Below are 18160 nucleotides of genomic sequence, written 5' to 3' on the forward strand. Positions count from 1 at the left end.
TATATATAATTCAGTATTACTTATTAAAAATCTTAAATTCCCATTCCTTCCAAATGCACATTTTATCTTGCAGTTTGTTCCAAGGTACGTTGACGTAAATACAGACATACGAACTTTTTAAATGTGCTTTGGGGACATTTCAAATTTCTTTATGTTGAAATACATATTTCACAAGTAATTCTTCTTGTATGGGCTATTTCACGATTACAATGTTGCATGTATTATTGCTGTCTTAAACTGATAAGCTTTGGCCCCTGCTGCTGGTGGTTTAAATGCTACCGCTAACAGGAGTGCTCTCCTTTGCGTCGGGGACGCGCATTGTTTCTTCTGCTCTCGTCTTCACGCCTCGGACCGCGCACAGGTAGAGTGAATGTTTGAGAAGTGCAGCGTTTTTAATATTGAAACTAATCGGGGCTACTGAGTCGCAGAACGGTAAGTACATTTCCCTGTAAAACCTCTGTTTATGAAAGTATTAATGCCATCGAGTTGTTTATATTTATATTTATCCTCAGACCTTTCCGCAAACGAGCAAACTTTCTCAAGATCAGGAAGTGATTGCAGCTTTTACTACAACATGTTAATTTTCAGAAAATTTTACGTTCAGCTTTTACCTCGCCGAGAAAATTTTACGTTTACCATAGTATAAAACAAAACGAAAAGTTAAAGTCGCTCTGATAAACTCTCAGTATACCATTACACCTTTTTAGAACTTGCAAACTTTGCTGCGAATCTGTTAAATTGAGGAAGTACAATAGAAATGCTGAGTTGAAGTTCTTTACAGGGGTCTTTCAACTTAGTTTAGTGTCAAACGGCACATAAATTTGGGACAATAGACTTTATATTATTTGCATGCTGTTTGCAGGGACAGCGGGCTCCCTGATCTTACTGTGGATGCTCGCTGTCCGGTACCGTTATTTCACACCAGACAACCGTAAGGTGGTTGAGAGGTTGTGATTAATTACAGTCGAGCATCTAAAGATTACCTGCAAAAAATTTATTCGCTGTGATATTCGCTGTTTACGAGTGTAATATATGTATATTTACACTGAGCCATGAGGAAGGCATACACGAGACGAGATATACGACCTTTGACATGATTTGAAATGGCACGAAATGGATGCGTTGACTGTTGTAGTAGTGATTATTAGTTGTTCTCAGCCCTTGTATAGAGGTTTATGGTGCTGTGTTGGGAAGTCATGTCATTGCTGTTATCGCTATATTCTTTGTTAAAACTGATCTAGGTATGGAGATGATTGTGTGTTTGTTGAAGAAACATAAATAGCCTACTCTGCTCTCAACTTCCTTTGTGACATGACCAAAGTGAGCTGTGGTTTGGTGTCATTGGTTCCACAAAGATTAAAAAAGCAGAAATAGGAAGCTATTGTTCAAAACGGTACAGCTGTATGCAGTAGCTTTTAAAGGTCTTATAGTTGACGTCATCTGCAAAAACCCAAGCCCAATACAAAACACAAGCTTGGAGGAAAAAAAGTCAAATGTAATCAAATATGTATAGGAACAATGATCAAATACATATAAAGAGCAGAGTGAATTCTACAAATACAAGCTTGCGCAGAAAGTGCAGTGGTATGTGGATGCTGTGAAATTGCTGCTGGATGAGCTCATGTTGATTAGCTGAGACATTTTCAGCATCCCTGTGGTTAGCTGTTCCACTCCTCTTTTTCCTCACAGATGTGGAAGTCAGTGGTGGGACACAATGTCAGTATGAAGGTGGCGTCCGAGGGGGACGACTGGGAGACTGACCCTGACTTTGAGGTGAGCTTGGTGCCTAATCAAACCATGTAATGTTTGCGTGCGTGTGTGCGTGTGTGCATGTGTGCGTGTGTGCATGTGTGCATGCATGTGCTCACCCGTGCATGTGTGGGTGTATATGACTGTGCCCACCTGTGTGGGTGTGCGTGCATGTTCTCACCATGAGTGTGTGTGTACTGTATGCGTCTGTGTGTCAGTGAAACGGGTTCTGACCAGCTGCGTTATTTGTTCAGCATTGTCAGCCTTTGCAGTATTTTTCCATACTCTCAGTACCATATTATCGTCAGAGTCTGTTTCATGCAGTAAGCTGCAGCTACGTATGCCCGTACACCCGTCTGTGTTTCAGAATGACGTGTCGGAGCAGGAGCAACGATGGGGAGCCAAGACAATCGAAGGGTCTGGTCGGAAAGAACACATCAGGTAACGCGCTGCCCACAGAAGAGCTCAAGAGTGATCCTTTTGTCCCCCTTATGAGCAATTACATGTGGAAATGTATTTTAGAGTATTTTGTAACTGGGTATGTGGAGGTTTGTCTGCGTGTATGTGGTATGTGTTTACATGATACTTGAAATGATACAGTCCTTAACTTGTACATATTGCTGTGTACTTACATGTCAGTGTGGGCCCGCCTGTGTTATCTCAGTACTGCGTTTTGAACCGATGCTCGCTCATGCGTGGTTAGCGGCATCCTATTTGTGCAGCCTTTCATGCCACTTTATTAGATGCACCATGTAAGTCTTTCTATAAGGGCATCTGCTAAACGACAATACAGAGATACAGAGATTATAAGCATGGTGTAATTCAGTGTGGAGTTTGAGACAGGTGGAAGTATCGTATCATTGTCTGTTTGTTTGATTGATACTGAACAGCACATGCATCTAAGTATCGCAAACATTTACATTTATTCATTTGGCAGACACTCTTATCCAAAGTGTGAGGCAGAGTACAACACAAGCAAATAGCCATACAAGGAGTCATCAGTATTAGAAGCGCTGCATGACCGAGTTTCAACAGTTGGCCAGACAAGGTACAAGCTAGCTAGTAAAGGTATAGGGACGCCTGGTGGGAGACAGCCTGTGCTGAATGAAAGCAGAGGAGTCCAGCTTTGCGACAGTTTGCATGTCTCTTTCTTGGTGGATATGGCTGCGGAGATGTGGTGGCTCTGGAAACAGGAAGAGGAAGTGTGAAGGCAGAGCAGCCTGCTTAGAAGCCTCACCAAATAAGGGCTTTTGACTTCTGACTACAGAAGGCTGAGTCAGTGCTGGCTGCTCTACCCCTTCCGTCCCACGGATAAAGCGCACAGACACCTCTCACCGTGATACTGCAATACAAAGCAAAATCACTGACTGGCCATTGAGAAACCCAAGGCTGGAGGAAACTAAATCTCTAAGAAAGATGAGCAGTAGTTGAAGACAGTGGCCCTAGAGGGAAGGACAAGACTAAAAATGCAAAAACATGCACAAAGTTGTAGTTTTCTTATGAATCGAAAGGATGGAGATATAAAACTAATGCGCTAATGTAAATCTAAACTTTGTCTGTGTGTGTGTGTGTGTGTGTGTGTGTGTACATGTACGTGTGTGTGTACATGTACGTGTGCGTGTGCATATGTGTGCGCGCGTCTGCATGTGCCTGTGTGTGCGTATGTGTGCGTATGTGTGTGTGTGTGCATTTGTGTGCATGTGTATGTGTGTTGGTGTGTTTTGACGCTCAGTCTCCCCCTCTGCTGGCAGTGTGGCAGAGCTCAGACAGAACGTGTCAAAGGAGCATGAAGTGGTGAAGAAGAAGGAGATGGAGCAGGCCCCTAAGGCCTCCTATGGATATGGAGGAAAGTTTGGGGTGGAGAAGGACCGCATGGACAAGGTCAGGCTCAGAAGCAGAATGCACAAAGATTGTGTTATATGAATAAAACTAGTATTGCTATGGTGCATATAACTGAGAAACCATCTTTATAGCTCAGTATTTTACACATGTTTGTGTGTGTATGAAATTTCCCAGGTGGCCGTGGGTCACGCCTATGTGGCACAGGTGGAGCAGCATTCTTCCCAGACAGATGCGGCGCGGGGTTTCGGGGGGAAGTTTGGAGTGCAGAAGGACCGAGTAGACAAGGTAAGAACATGCTAGTGGTTTTGGATGTAGCCATCTGTCTTTTGACAGGTCCTTACATGGATTTCACAAGAATACTTGCACGCACGCTCACATACACACACACACACACACACGTACATACACATACACAGACACACACACACAGGCAACATATACATATACAGTTACCTCTAATCAAAATATGTATTATATATATATATTACATATTACATATGTATTATTACCAGATATTACAGGTTATATATATGTATGTGTGTGTGTGTGTGTATATATATACACACACACCTGTATCATGTGTCTTATTCTACAGGGCACTCAATTGGCAATGGGAATAGAGTAGAAATGCTAGTAATATTAGTAGTAGTAGTAGTAACAATGTATTTTTTAATCAAATACATTTAAAAATATTCTTGTAGATCATTTGCAATCCTCAGTCTCCATCACCAGCCATTTCCAGATTGTTTCCATGGTAACTTGGATAAGTATGGCTGCCAGATAGCTAATTGAGAGCATAAGGAGGTATAACGAGGAGAACAGGCCGTCCAGCCCTGTTAGCTCATCTGTTTGCGTATGGTGCAGAATGAAGTTCGGTCTTAAAGGATCCAAGGGCATATGAGTCCGCCACAAATCCGAGCAAATTTTTCCACGCATTTATAACACTGCAGAAATATTCTGTCATGTCAGTGTGAAACTTACTTCTAATTCATTTAAACCCGTTCCTTCAGATTCTGTCATCAGTACCTGCCTTGAAACAGCTGGCTTGGCCCAGCTTCTTTAACGCCTGTCTAAAATGTTAAATACTTCTTTCAAACCTCCTCTTTTTTCCATATTGTGCTCTTTAAATCAAGCTCTAAATCAATATGCCCATTTTTATTAAAATGCACTTGTATTCATATGAGCAACATCTGAGCTATTTGCTTCTCTCATATGAGGTACAGTACCAGTCAAAAGTTGGGACACACCCAATTAAGATAATGGGAAACATGAATTCAAAGACATTCTGATCTAAAGGCTTAAGCTTAAATGCTTGAAATTTGAAAATGTAAATAGTGAAGTCTGGCTATTTTGAAGAATCTAAAATATAGGATTTGATTTGAGTTTTGATTTGTTTAACACTTTCTTGGTCACTGCATAATTCCATTTGTGTTATTTCATTGTTTTGATGTTACTCCTATTCCAAAATGTGGAAAATAGTTAAAATAAAGAATAAAAGTTGAGTCCAAACTTTTGACAGGTACTGTCAGCACCGGTGTGACCGGAATGATATGCATGTGGTAATGCATTGGTAGAGTATTGTAATTCCTGTCTTTATCCGCCTGTGCTTGCAGTCTGCCATGGGTTTCGAGTACAAGGGCGATGTGGAACAGCACAGCTCACAAAAAGGTTTGGAGCCCAGCACATCCCTTCACAAGTGGCTGCTGTTCTGATTCCCAAAGACACCTGATAAAATTCCACCCCGCTCTCTTACCTGCTCCCTTCCCTGTTTTCCCACAGACTACTCAAAGGGTTTCGGAGGGAAGTATGGGGTTGAGAAGGAGAAGGTGGACAAGGCGGCCTTGGGTTATGACTACAAGGGAGAGACCGAGAAGCACGAATCACAGAAAGGTGAGTGCGCCCCCAACTGGCAGTTCAAGCCACAGCAAGTGCCATTCAATTGAATGTATTGGTATTTAAAAAAACATTTTTTGGTTTTACTCCCAACTGAAACTAATTGAAAGATGCTTATGAATAAGCATAGCGCTCGTTTAAAAGACTGCTTTCTTTGTCCCCTTGTCCCAGTTTTCTCCTTCTGACCTCTTTCTCGCTTTCTCTTCCCAGATTATTCAAAGGGTTTCGGAGGGAAGTATGGGGTTGAGAAGGAGAAGGTGGACAAGGCGGCCTTGGGTTATGACTACAAGGGAGAGACCGAGAAGCACGAATCACAGAAAGGTGAGTGCGTCCCCAACTGGCAGTTCAAGCCACAGCAAGTGCCATTCAATTAAATGTGTTGGTATTTAAAAAAACATTTTTTGGTTTTACTCCCAACTGAAACTAATTGAAAGATGCTTATGAATAAGCATAGCGCTCGTTTAAAAGACTGCTTTCTTTGTCCCCCTGTCCCAGTTTTCTCCTTCTGACCTCTTTCTCGCTTTCTCTTCCCAGATTATTCAAAGGGTTTCGGAGGGAAGTATGGGGTTGAGAAGGAGAAGGTGGACAAGGCGGCCTTGGGTTATGACTACAAGGGAGAGACCGAGAAGCATGAATCACAGAAAGGCGAGAGTGCCCCCAACTGGCTGGCCTAGCAACAGCAAGTCTGTCATTAAAAGAAAGGATGTCACAAAGTCAAAATGTTAGAAAGATGACCGTCTCAAGAGAATGATTCTCATGCTGTAAAACTAGTTAGCTATGCTAATATATATGCTCCCGGGAAATGTACAAACTTTGTATGGTAGCTTTTTTAATTTCTAATAAAGTAGAATGAAACTATCAGCTTAAATTAATATCAATATCAATGACTTTTTAATCACATTTTTTCTTCTTGCTTTCATATCTCAGACTACGCTAAGGGCTTTGGAGGGCGTTACGGAGTGCAGACAGACCGTGTTGATAAGGTGGGTGTTTAAATTTGCGGTGAATAATCTCATTATGACCTCCCAATGTTGCTGTTTACTCAGGGGGCCTGTAGTTATCATTAAACTGCCTGTGCTTGCAACTCTCCAGTGCACTGATCCAATGCATCAAAACTGTGCAATGTGTATTTACCCAGAGTGCAGCATCCTTCTCTGACATGGAGTCTCCCTCTTCAGCCTATGAGAGAACCCAGCCACTGGAGGCCTGTAAGTTTCCCCTGCCACCTGCCCTGAGATGGCGGGTGAGGTGTAGTTAGCGCCCTCTGCCTGCAGCAAGTGAGCACAGCGAGTCCCAGCGAGTGCCAGCACCCTCAGCAGTGTGTACAGATGGGTTATATTTGTGTGTTTGTGCGTGTGTGTGTGTTTGTGTGTTTGTCTCTGTAGATGGATAGCCATGGGCATGTACATATGCTCAGGACTGCATGGCAAGGGCAGGCTTCCAAAAAAAAAAAACCACATACACTCAGCATTGCTACCTCACTGAAAACACTCTATTACTGTGGTGCATATAACTAAGAAGTCCCCTTTAGACCTTAGTATATTGTGTATGTGTGCATTTGTGGGTGAAATTTCCCAGGGGACCATAGGTCACAGCTATGTGGTGTGGGTGGAGCAGCTTTCCCTCCAGGCAGATACAATGCGAGGTATTCAGAGAAAGATTCAAAGAGTGTTGGACGATGGCTGTTTTGTGACACCTCTGTGTGTGTGTGTGTGTGTGTGTGTGTGTGTGTGTGTGCAGCGAGCTCAGGGGCTGGCAATCTGAAGGCGCGCTTTGAGAACATGGCGCAGGCGTCTAATGAGGAGAACAGGAAGCGGGCGGACGAGGAGAGAGCCAGGAGGCAGGCCCGGGAGAAGAGGGAGCAGGAGGAGGCCCGGCGCAGGCAGGAGGTGTCTATCATCATCGCTTTACCCAAGCCTAGCACACAGAGCTCTGCCATCTCAGCCCAGCAAACAGCTACAACCTCACCAAACTGCTGTCTCTATAGAGCCTCGCATTAACGGGCTCCAATATCCTGCGGCATTTACACTACATTACATTACGTTATTAGCATTATTGGCATTTAGCACACGCTCTTATTGGCAGTGACTTACATAGATTACGAATGTTAGGCAGTTGTGGGTTAAGTACCTTGCCCAAGAGTACAACAGCAGTGCCCCAGTGGGGAATCAAACCGGCAACCTTTCAGCTGCAAGTCCTGCTCCTTACCGCTGTGCTACACTGTAAAATTTACATTTACATGCAATTGTTTGGCAGACGGTCTCATCCACAGCAACTTGCAAAAAGCGCATCAATACAATTAGGCATATACCCTGTCATTAGGGCTATATTTGTAATAAAGTGCAGTTGTGAGAATTGTTGCCACAACAAGTGCTTTAATATTACAAGCAACAGTAAAATTAAAGTTTTGATATTAAATAAGGGTATCTTCGAGGAAGGAGTCTTCAAAAGGCAGTGGATACAGACGGACAGTTCTGAGGCTGAAACGCCGAAATGCTGTCACAGGAAGTGACAGAGTGACGGACAGCTCTTTTCCTCTCCTCAGGAACAGAGCGGAAGGGAGGTAGAAGAGGAGCAGCCTCCTCCCCTCCCAGCGACGAGAAGGGCACCAGAGGTGCCCAGGGAATTGCCTGAGACACCCAGAGAGGAGCCAGTGCCCATAGCTCAGGTACAGAGTGACTCTGGGGGGGAATACGTATCAAAACTAACCTCACTGATTCCCTCAGCCCATGACAGCTGCACGACTAAGGACACAAATGGGGGAATTTTATCGGTGAATTTTAAATTTCAGAGGGACTTCACATGAAAAAACAGATTGGAACACAGTCATGCAACATTGTTATGCTCTTGTTTCTCAGCCTTAAGTACACAACAGCAGCCAGTGACTAGAATTGCAGGAATTGTGGAAACGAGAACATGTTGCACTCCTGAAAAATAGGAGGTGTGTCCATCTATATTAGTAACTGCCATTGAATGAGGATGGGAGAACGAGTGTGATTTTGCATGGGAAAAGGGCTCCAGGTATTTCCTTACATTGATAACAGATCTGAGGTCAGCTGTCCACCCCAAACCTAACCTCAAACCATTTATAGCAAAATTTTGATTCTGATCCAGGATCAGTTTTTAAGGCAACGTTCCTACTCTGAGATCAGGAATGTCACAGAAAATGGACAGTGTCTTGTATTTCAGAACAGCAGTGATTCAGTGACTTGGTACAGAACAACATGAGCATGGCAGGCCTTTTTGGTCAGTTTCCAGAATGACCAATCTGTCTCATAGTAGCACACTACTGTGGTTCAGATATGTTAATGTGGAGACGTGTGAGGTATGGAACTGCAGTATACTGTACAGTATACAGCATACTGTAATTACATGCCCTCTCCACCAGGAGGAGGAGGAACCAGAATATGAAGAGCCTCCTGACCTACCTGATCGGCCCCAGGACCTGCTGGAGGAGGAAGCGGACCTCGACCAGGGGCAGCAGAATGAGGAGGCAGCAGACTGGGGGGCCGACCCGGACCAGGGCATCGAGGCGCCCCCTGCTCCAGGTCAGAGAGGGGTGGAGCTTATGGAGGGCTTCCTCTTGGAGGGGGCATTTCTTTTTATTCCTGTTACCATGGACGATTTGCATTAAAGGCTAATAAGGGAAACTCAAATTATATTTTACAACTGCAGTTTAAAACACTGGGGAGGAGGATATTGATTAACATTTACACTAGTCTCCAATACTGTGAATAGTAATGCTAAGTTCTTAAAACAGTTGAATTAATGAAGGTGAGTGTAACCTCCCGCTGTTTCTCTGTTTCAGCTGTTGACAATGACTATGAGGATCTGAGCAGTGGTATTTGTGCCACGGCACTTTATGACTACCAGGGGGGTAGGTATTGCTTTTTTCATTCAGCAGAGACCCTTAACCAAAACCATGTATAACTTACTTGTTGTTTTTACTTATTTATATATTCATACATCTTGATGTTTAATGAAGTGGTTCAGGTAAATGATGGATTTTGTTCTGAGGTTCTGCCAATGGTAGCCAGCATGTGAAAGTGGTGCACTCCTGTACAACACAGATCATAACTGTGGCCTATGCTGACTTGCTGAATGGGTGCTTGCGGTTGGGTGCGCTGGTGTCCTGGGCTCCCTGCATGCCTACAGAACTTGAAACTGCCGACACCCTTAGCAGGCTTTCAGGAAAGAGGAGTGTGACGAAATTTTCTCTCTTCCTTTTCCCCTCGCCGTGCAGAGGGGGATGACGAGATCTCCTTCGTTCCGGACGACATCATCACCAACATTGAGATGATCGATGAGGGCTGGTGGAGGGGGCACTGTCGCGGGCACTTTGGCCTCTTCCCCGCCACCTTTGTGCAGTTGATGCAGGGTGAACCTTGAGGCCCCAACCCAACAAAAACACACACACACACACACACACACACACACACACCCCTCTTATCCTCACCACTCATTTCCCCACTTTCAAGTCATGTCTTTTGGACAAGGGTCCAGTCTCTTTCTCATCCAGTCTACTGCTTGTTCATAAACACTGTCTGTCCCAACACATTCACATCCCACCTCAGCTCACCTGCACTGGAAAATCAGCACCCAAACACAAACACACACACACACACACACACACACACACACACACACACACAAAACAGACACACACAATGCTGGTTCAGTGTACCATGACAGAGCTGGTTTAAAGGCGAAATAGCACAAGCTCTGCGTTGATTCTTCCATTGATGTTTCATGGCTAAATGGTGCCGCTGCATTGAGGTATAACGCTTTAACTTCAGCTCTATTAAAAGTCTGTTTTGAGTAGCTGAATCATGGATTAGTACTTTTTAATTAGCTGAAATCCGATTTCATAAGAATACATCATCAAACGGGTACCTTTCATAAGGTGTCAGCGGACACTTTATTTTGGCTCAGAGCATCAGGGTATGCCTTCAACCGTGCAATAGTAATGGTCAGTTTTGCCTCTTACTAAATTCCAGCTCATTTAAGTCCTTTAATAATTGGGCCACCACTCCATGAACGTTGGCACCACTGTCAGATTTATTCTGAAACACATTTTGTTCACAAATCTACTTATAGCCACCTTTTCTCATAGCTTCTAAGCCCAGCGATACATTTTTATCATTGCAAAACTTAATATTTTTATTGTCTTTTTATTTAGATATTACACACAAAACTCAGTTGAAATGTAAAAAAATGTTATTCATTTTGCTATTAAATACAAAAATCATTTTATGAAATGGGGGAAATAAATACAATGCTTTCTGAAACTCATGGCTCCTGTTCTTGTCCAAGATGGCAGCTCCATCCAGTGGAGCTTTACTTCCCTCTCCCGGCAGTAACTGTCCATAGCCGTGCTATGTGTCTTCTCTGTTGAGACAGCACCAGCCAGTGATGGATTACATTGATGCAACCCCTTTGATCCATTCAGATGAATCTCAAATTGTCTGCGATCAGGGGAGTCCTGAATGGCTCAAATAGGCACAAACAGAAAGGGGCGCACTACAGCCCGGGTTCAATCCCAACCGTGTCAGCTGCCGACAATGACTGGGAGTCAACAGCAGTGGAACAAATTCGCTTCGTTGTAAGGGAGATACAAGGGAGGTTGATGAGCCAGGTGCTTAGTTGGCTTCGCTGCTCATCAGCGACCCCTGCTGGTCGATCTGGCTCCTGCAGTTCTCCCCACATAAAGCTGCGCAGGAAGTGTCATCCTCTGACTCAGGTTTGCGCAAGCTTAACACGGGAGCAGCCGTGTGTAAAGACGTGGTGGCTGACATCACGTGTTTCAGAGGAAATCACGTTCGTTCGCACCCTTCCACATTTACAGTAGGGGTTGCGGCAATAGGGGTGACATCTGAGGACATAATTGGGCATTCAAAATTGGGAGAAAAAGGGAAAGAAAATCATTGGGCATTCCAAATTTAAGAAAAAAAAGTGTTTACAATGAGGTGGGGGTGATGGACCTCAATCCTCACATTGCATGACACCACCTGGGTGATGCCATGGTGGCAGCCCTTATGCATCTAAACTGTGGTGGAGAGGGAGGAATTTATTTTGCTGGCTAAACTGAAGGAGCCAGAGTGGGGAATCTATCAGGATGCCAGACACAGTGACGTCACTCTCCTCCACTGCTGGTTTGGCTCAGTGGTCCAAGTTGTAGCCGAAGGACAGTTGCCCGTTGAAGTCCCTGTCTCTGTCCCGAAGAGGTTGCTGTGGTGCAGAACAGAGCCGTAATGTGAGTATACCTACAGCTTACCTTCACCATCCACAGAGTTGAAATCTGTGGTTATGTGTAGGACCATTTCATATTCCCTGCCCATTACTTCACACATACGCATGAATCGCCTCCTTACAGCATTGCTATATTGTTTTAGCGCCTTGAGAAAGGGCCCTTTGGAGATAAGCATTTAGTATTGGTCAGGTACGGTGGCAGCAAACTCCCTGTTTCTCAGGAATTTATAGAATGGATCCCCCACAAATGATAAGCGTCTCGTGTTTACAGTCAAACACTTGTGCTTTTCATCCTTGTTGGAAAGGCAAGAGGTGGCAGTGACAGCAGGAATCCCAATATGACTGAAAGCTAACATTCTCTGAAAGTAGCATCTACCGTCCTCATGAATCTAGATTAAAACCTGGTAGCATGTAGGCCTGCATCTCCTAGGGAGGCTGTGTTTGATCACGCCCTCGTAGGAGCAGAGCTGGTGTGGTGATGGCATTAGGAGAGAAGTCGAGTGGAGACAGATGCCCACCGTTAGCTCATCATCTTCGTCACCGCTGTCCTCCTCACTGTCCAGATCCTGCTCGGTGGGGTCATAGCTATACAGAGGGATCAGCTTGTGACGTAGCTCATCAATCCTGAGCAAAACACAGAGCGGTGAGGGAGAGAGTGTGATCAGAAATGCTTAATTATTGTTTAGTTATTCATACCAATTGCCAGCAACCTCTAATTATATATATTACTGGAGTTGCTATATTATGAGGCTTGTGTATGCAATTACCTAAGATTGCTCCATGTTCCCTTTTAGGTGAGTGTATGACGCAGGTTGTCCTGTACTTGCTCATGTACTGATTTTGCAGTACAGTTTATAGAGCTATGGGAACATTAGACACAATCATTTTTGATTTATGTTATAATGTGGTGAGCTGTGAGCCTGAACCATAAACATTTACATTTATGTCTTTCCATGGTAATCATCAGGGAGCATACGTGATCCTACTCTGTGTTAAAATGTCCATTTCCAAATGGCCAATATTCACTTTGACACATTTCTGCAGGCCAGTCCACCCTCAGAAAAGATGTGGATACAGTGATGGAGAGACTCACCTTTGCCGCCTTCTTATGTAAGCTCCCTTTGGAAAGAGATGAAGGTCAGTGCATATTTTAGACACTCAAGAAGCAGTATTTTGTATCATACAGATTCTAAATTTAATCGGCAAGGAAGAATTACCAGTGCTATCAGTAACCCCAACAGGGTGAGACCCAGGAAGGGGATCAGCATGTACGGTAGGCCAGCTCTGGGACCGAAGGGCTGGAGGTCAGGGGTTTTGTTATTGCTCATGGCTGGGCTGTTTTACTTCTGTAAGAACAGCAGTGGAGGGAAACGGATGTCAGCTGTCACTAGGAAATCGAAATTTTTGGAATTGTGCACGTCCAAATTCAGCAGAGCATGTGCAGCGCTCAGAATGATAGGCTGGCATTACATTCACATGCCGACTCATTATTAAATGCGACATTTTGAGTACTGTTCTTTTAAAAGTACGCTAAATGGCAATGTGACTTTTCTTAATGCTGGACGTCATGAACTCTGCAGGTAGACGGTGCCTGATCAGGCGCACACAAGGAATTATGAAGTGTCATAAAGGAATTAGAAACATGGTGAGCTCAAACCTTTCTATAAAGATTTTGTCTTACAAATTTTGGAAATGTCCAAAGCTACGTGTACAGCTTACCTTCATGGGCCCTGTTACAGTGCAGGTTCCAGAGATGAATGCTCGTCAGACGCCAACATTTCTCAGAATGCGGTAGAAGGGGAAACTACACACACGCAGTGGGTGAAACACACCTCCAGGTAGCCTTCCTCCTACAACCTGAACAATGGCATTCCTGAGCCGGGTGTGTACAGCTTAGTACAGGGAAGGATGCACCATGACTGCTTAGAAGAATTTTTTTCTAACACGGTGAAAAAAAGTCACTCCTTGTTAATTTTGGCCATTTTTGTCCCATAGCAATGAATATATTCCAAGAGGGAAATGGAACTTATTTGTAATCTTCAGAATAATTTTAATCAGTATATCAGAAAAATGAACACAAACTGAAAAATGAACAAAAAAATATTTTTTGTTGTTACACACTTGAAGTGCCGGGAACCACACAAAGTGTCAAGCATTTCAGCCCAAAAAAAAAAAAACCACCCACAGTTTAGCCCCATGAAATTTAGGTGTCAGTCTCTAAAAATAGCAGCCTTTAATTGCAGGAAGACCACAAACAGAAAGGTTCTGTAACTCTGCCGTTCAAAATCAACAAAGAACAAACAGAACCAGTCAAACAACTGCAATTTCCCAAAGGCTTCAGCATGCTCACTTTTCTTGATCAGGAAAATCACCCCTTTACTCTGAAGGAAGTGATCCACCCGAAGACCTCAGATTACCTTTTGAAAATCTCAGATGGCTGTCACAACAAATCATTGACACATACACAGAATGCGGAATCATTGCTTTGTTCCAGGTAAACACAGGCAACATTATTTGCATAGGATCCACCTTTCAAAGCTACCTTACACAAGAGCTGAGGAGGTATACTAGGACATAAAATGTGTGTCATATTTTTGGACAGATGGTGAATTTTTTATTTAAGAGCTTAAACCAAACCCTTCAAAAGGAGAAAAAAAATTCATGTTTGAAATCTCATACATGGAAGTTTTTTCTATCACAGATAGAGCCTAGTTTATGAAAAATATGCACAAAATGCATGAACACAGACTGCTTTTCTTGCAACTTACATTAGCCTACTGCTACATGCAGTGCAGAACCAAGGAACATATGCGTGATTAAAATGTGTTTAGAATGCCACACTGTTGCTGTATAAACCCCTTTTCTTGCTTATGTAAATTCTTAGTTATGAATTTTAATAACACTATCCATATACTCTGGATCTGTCTATTAAAATAGGTCAAAAGGCACACTGCTGTAGGTTCAGTAAAGAGTAAATATAGGCCTGATGGGTACCTTGAAACTCTGGACAGCAGCCGATATTCAGTCAAGCAATCCATTCAGTGTATGTCCCTTAATTCAGTGATCTCACGGGATCTTATACTTTTAATCCAGAGCAGAATTTCCTGTACAAGTCTTGAGATTTTTGCAGATAGTTGATTGGATGTTCAGAAATCCAAGGTTCCTAAAGGTTGTTATGCTTCTCATTCTCCTATCTCATCTGAAATGTTTCAGTGGTGGAAAGTATCATACTTTCTTCACTTCACAGAAAACAACTCACCCTTTTCAGTGTGTGCTGAAATACTATTATTACTTTGTACAGCCAGGAGTAAATTAAATCAATGGGAAACACATAAACACTTCCACGTTTCGCTAATCTTTTCCATACAACCTGTATGCAAGGTGAACCCAAAGGCAATCAAATCACTTGGACATTTGCGTACTGTCACGCAAAATATTACCCTTTGTCTAAAAGAGTGTTAGTTCATGTACAGTTTAATTTGTCCGGACTCTCAAGTCTACCAGGCCAGTCCCTTCTTCTTCTTGGCTTTCGCTTTCTTGGTGTTACGTTTCCCCTTCATTTTTTTGGCCTGCCGTTGGCTCATCCATGTGGGGTACTGTCCATGCTCGTCCAGCAGGGTCTTCTTGTTCCGCTTGCTATCCATGTCCATTTTAGAAGCGTCTGCTGCACAGAAACACAATCGGGGTTGTCTTACAATCTCGACAAGGACTGGACTTCTCACCACAGACCACAGCTACACGCAACAGGTAAACGAGGAGGACAAAATACAAACCAAGCAAATGGCACGCATTAAGGAGAGCTACAGACAATTATTTAAAAAAAAATCCCATAAAAGTTCAAATAAGTAGTGGACAATTTAAAAGCCAACTTAAACTGCCAAAAAACCAGTACTCGGGAGAGGAAAATACAGGACACGGACTGGCATGACTGCTGCTCATCTATATAAAATGTATGCCAGCTATCTGTGTATCAGCATCAAGCCTGTTATAACACATTTTTCTCCAGTCAACATATCTGTTGTTATAACATAACAACATAACTCACCATCGTCACCTTCCATGTCCACGTCCACATCCTCTACCTTCTTCACTTTTTCGGCGGGCACGACCGTAGCGATCTCCTGCACGTCCTTCATATTGATCTCGCCCTTCCCGTCCAGCCCCAGGGCTGTCTTCAGCCGGGCCAACTCTTTGGGGGCATTCTTCTTCCTCTTCTCTGCCCTCATCTTCCTCTTCCACTTGCTGCGCAGGCTTTTGGCCATTTATATATTGGGCAATTAAGTCTGGGGAAATGCAATTCAATTAAGTACACAAGTGGGGAAAACGGAAATGTCACAAACAATACCCACGAAATGAAAGGTAAAAAACGTAATTCCTGACCTGGTTACATGAAAGAAAGCTTCGAAAACACTAACGAACTAGTCTGACTGCAGTACCTATACAGTACAGTATGACTGGCTAGTTACCTAGCTAGCTAACTTATTCATCTAACAACAATTTATAAGTGAAACGACTGGAAACAAAGCAAGTTTGTTTAAACATTTTTTTAGCTAGCTGGCAGCGTGGTTTCGATTACTTGCTAAATAGCTAGCAAGCCAGCAGTTTAGCTTTGAAAAGAAGACAGCAGAGCTAGCTAACTTTAGCTAACGAGAGAACTGAACGGCGATAAGAGAAATCGTTTCTTCCCAGATCGTTGGTATCGTTATTCTACCATATTTTTACGCATTATTATTTAGTTCATTATGCAAAATTTGCACCTCAGTGGTGAAATTATAATAAACGCAGTAAGCATACCTACCAATAACTTAACGTGATATTCCCGAGGATTCTGCCAAACACACGTGTATTGGGTTTACAACAACCGTAAAGCACTTTGGTAGTATGTTACGTCATTTGCAAAAGCCGTCGCTGATTACGCGTCACACTTCAAGGAGCGGAGTTGAAGCTGGCGTTAAAGCGCAGATATGCTGTTCAGAAGGCCGTATATTAACAATCAGCGGTGACAGCTAGTAACAAAAATCAGTCTTCTCGATTTAAAAGGGGCATCATATGACATTCTTTAAAATAATATGCTTATTTGTTATATTCATATTTAAAATATATTAGACTTGGCTGTTGTTTTGTAACAGTGAGTAAGAAGACCTCTCTGAAACTCTTTATCCGGTTTTCATCCCATTAATATCAATCTGTTTCGACATTTTAAGTTAGAAAAAAATCACTTACCAAACTGAGTTTGAGACTGAGCGCTAATCAAGAGTAGCAGATCTCAGCTCTCTTTTGGTTATTTATTTATTGGATTGATTGGATTCTTATTTATGTGTTATGTATTTTTTTTTTATTTTTTATTTTGTATATTCTGGTTATCCAGTACCATCCATGGTCCAAAAAATACCTTCATTTGTCAGCACCCTCCCTGATTGAAGGGTTTCTCTTAAGCACTGAAGACCTGATAAGTCAGAGTCAGCGTCTGATAAACAGACCAGGATGAACAGGCATACCGGTTAGACTTGAAGTGCAGTTTTCCTCATTCCTCCTTACTGACCTACTGCAATTCAGCTGGAAGAATGTCTGCGTTAAACATAACACATTTACCTATAACTAAAGAGCAAAACTGTGTGTGCTTATTTTCATTTAAGCAAGGGCTGACACTGATAAGAGTGTGCCTCAGTTTCAGACTTATTCCAGTACCTTTATTTCTGATTTGAATTCCAGGCTGTTTGCTTTAGGCTGTCGTGAGTGTAGTTAGTATGAGTAGGCAGGAGAATATGGCAACAACCTAGTATTGTGATTGGTTCAGTAATTGGTGTGTGGCATTTTGATTGGTCGACTCGTTAGTTACAGCAGGAGTAAACATGAGAATGTGGTAGCAACACAGTAAGTTATTGGCCGACGAATTAGCAAGGGGGCTATAAGAGCTGATGTTATGCCTACTGCAGTAGCTGAAAGGGGGTGTGGTGCCAGCTGTGGGTGGGGCTCTGGCCTTCAAAGGTGATGAAAGAAATGAAGGCTCTGGGACTGGATGTGGAATAGGTGCTTGGTGATGTGGCACATCCCTCTTATCTGCATGAAGAGGTTTGCTTCAGGGGGGATCGGGGATCAGGGATTGGGGACATGGTGAGCCCCCATCTCTGCAGTCTGATCAGCTGTGCCCTCTCTGCGCAGACAGCAACATCATTTGCGCAGCTCTGCGCAGTCAGCTCTGTATGTGCAGAGACCAGCATTGCATGCATAGCTCTATACCGTCAGCTCCGTCTGCGCAGAGAAACATTACCTGCGCAACTCTGCGCAGGTCTGACAACAAGATACCTCGCTAGCCACAATGGTTTAGATGCAACAAATTAACAACAACATTAATAATATAATCATGTTTCCATTACCAACTCACTCCCTCCCCCTGTCTCCCCAATAACAATAGCACACGAACAGT

General features: G+C 43.2%; 3 protein-coding genes across 4 annotated transcripts; 1 reads left to right on the plus strand and 2 right to left on the minus strand.

Moving 5' to 3' along the window:
* The first annotated feature begins 338 nt into the window (after window positions 1-338).
* Window positions 339-10742, plus strand: hcls1 (hematopoietic cell-specific Lyn substrate 1). Of its 2 annotated transcripts, XM_036517830.1 has the most exons (16): window positions 339-432; window positions 1690-1773; window positions 2117-2190; window positions 3501-3630; window positions 3766-3876; window positions 5205-5259; window positions 5371-5481; window positions 5695-5805; window positions 6019-6129; window positions 6412-6467; window positions 6623-6692; window positions 7225-7373; window positions 8030-8152; window positions 8873-9032; window positions 9293-9361; window positions 9728-10742. In XM_036517830.1, exons 2-16 carry the CDS (start codon window positions 1690-1692, stop codon window positions 9871-9873), a joined length of 1560 nt encoding a protein of 519 aa, XP_036373723.1. In that variant the 5' UTR covers window positions 339-432; the 3' UTR covers window positions 9874-10742. The 2 variants fall into 2 exon arrangements, with proteins under 2 accessions (XP_036373723.1, XP_036373724.1); XM_036517831.1 differs by lacking the exon at window positions 6019-6129.
* Window positions 10742-13509, minus strand: LOC118770265 (small integral membrane protein 29-like). The gene is made up of 5 exons (XM_036517832.1): window positions 13453-13509; window positions 12951-13079; window positions 12827-12852; window positions 12252-12357; window positions 10742-11712 (listed from the first exon to the last, which is right to left on the minus strand). The coding sequence occupies exons 2-5, from the start codon at window positions 13059-13061 to the stop codon at window positions 11644-11646; spliced, it is 312 nt and encodes a 103-aa protein (XP_036373725.1). The 5' UTR covers window positions 13062-13079; window positions 13453-13509; the 3' UTR covers window positions 10742-11643.
* Window positions 13510-14508: 999 nt separating this feature from the next.
* Window positions 14509-16597, minus strand: llph (LLP homolog, long-term synaptic facilitation factor). Its single transcript, XM_036518236.1, has 3 exons — window positions 16532-16597; window positions 15770-16016; window positions 14509-15394 (listed from the first exon to the last, which is right to left on the minus strand). The coding sequence occupies exons 2-3, from the start codon at window positions 15993-15995 to the stop codon at window positions 15231-15233; spliced, it is 390 nt and encodes a 129-aa protein (XP_036374129.1). The 5' UTR covers window positions 15996-16016; window positions 16532-16597; the 3' UTR covers window positions 14509-15230.
* Window positions 16598-18160: the final 1563 nt, after the last annotated feature.

Source organism: Megalops cyprinoides, chromosome 23 (genome assembly GCF_013368585.1).
Source record: "Megalops cyprinoides isolate fMegCyp1 chromosome 23, fMegCyp1.pri, whole genome shotgun sequence".
Lineage (NCBI taxonomy): Eukaryota > Metazoa > Chordata > Actinopteri > Elopiformes > Megalopidae > Megalops > Megalops cyprinoides.

Coding starts and splice junctions, on each gene's coding strand:
- hcls1 (XM_036517830.1), top strand. CDS start 1,690: ATGTGGAAGTCAGTGGTGGGACACAATGTCAGTATGAAGGTGGCGTCC. Junction 5,260..5,370: donor ACAGCACAGCTCACAAAAAG/GTTTGGAGCCCA, acceptor GTTTTCCCACAG/ACTACTCAAAGGGTTTCGGA. Junction 7,374..8,029: donor AGGCCCGGCGCAGGCAGGAG/GTGTCTATCATC, acceptor TCCTCTCCTCAG/GAACAGAGCGGAAGGGAGGT.
- LOC118770265 (XM_036517832.1), bottom strand. CDS start 13,061: ATGAGCAATAACAAAACCCCTGACCTCCAGCCCTTCGGTCCCAGAGCT. Junction 12,853..12,950: donor TGGGGTTACTGATAGCACTG/GTAATTCTTCCT, acceptor CTCTTTCCAAAG/GGAGCTTACATAAGAAGGCG. Junction 11,713..12,251: donor ACGAAGATGATGAGCTAACG/GTGGGCATCTGT, acceptor TCTGCACCACAG/CAACCTCTTCGGGACAGAGA.
- llph (XM_036518236.1), bottom strand. CDS start 15,995: ATGGCCAAAAGCCTGCGCAGCAAGTGGAAGAGGAAGATGAGGGCAGAG. Junction 15,395..15,769: donor AGGTGACGATGGTGAGTTAT/GTTGTTATGTTA, acceptor TCTGTGCAGCAG/ACGCTTCTAAAATGGACATG.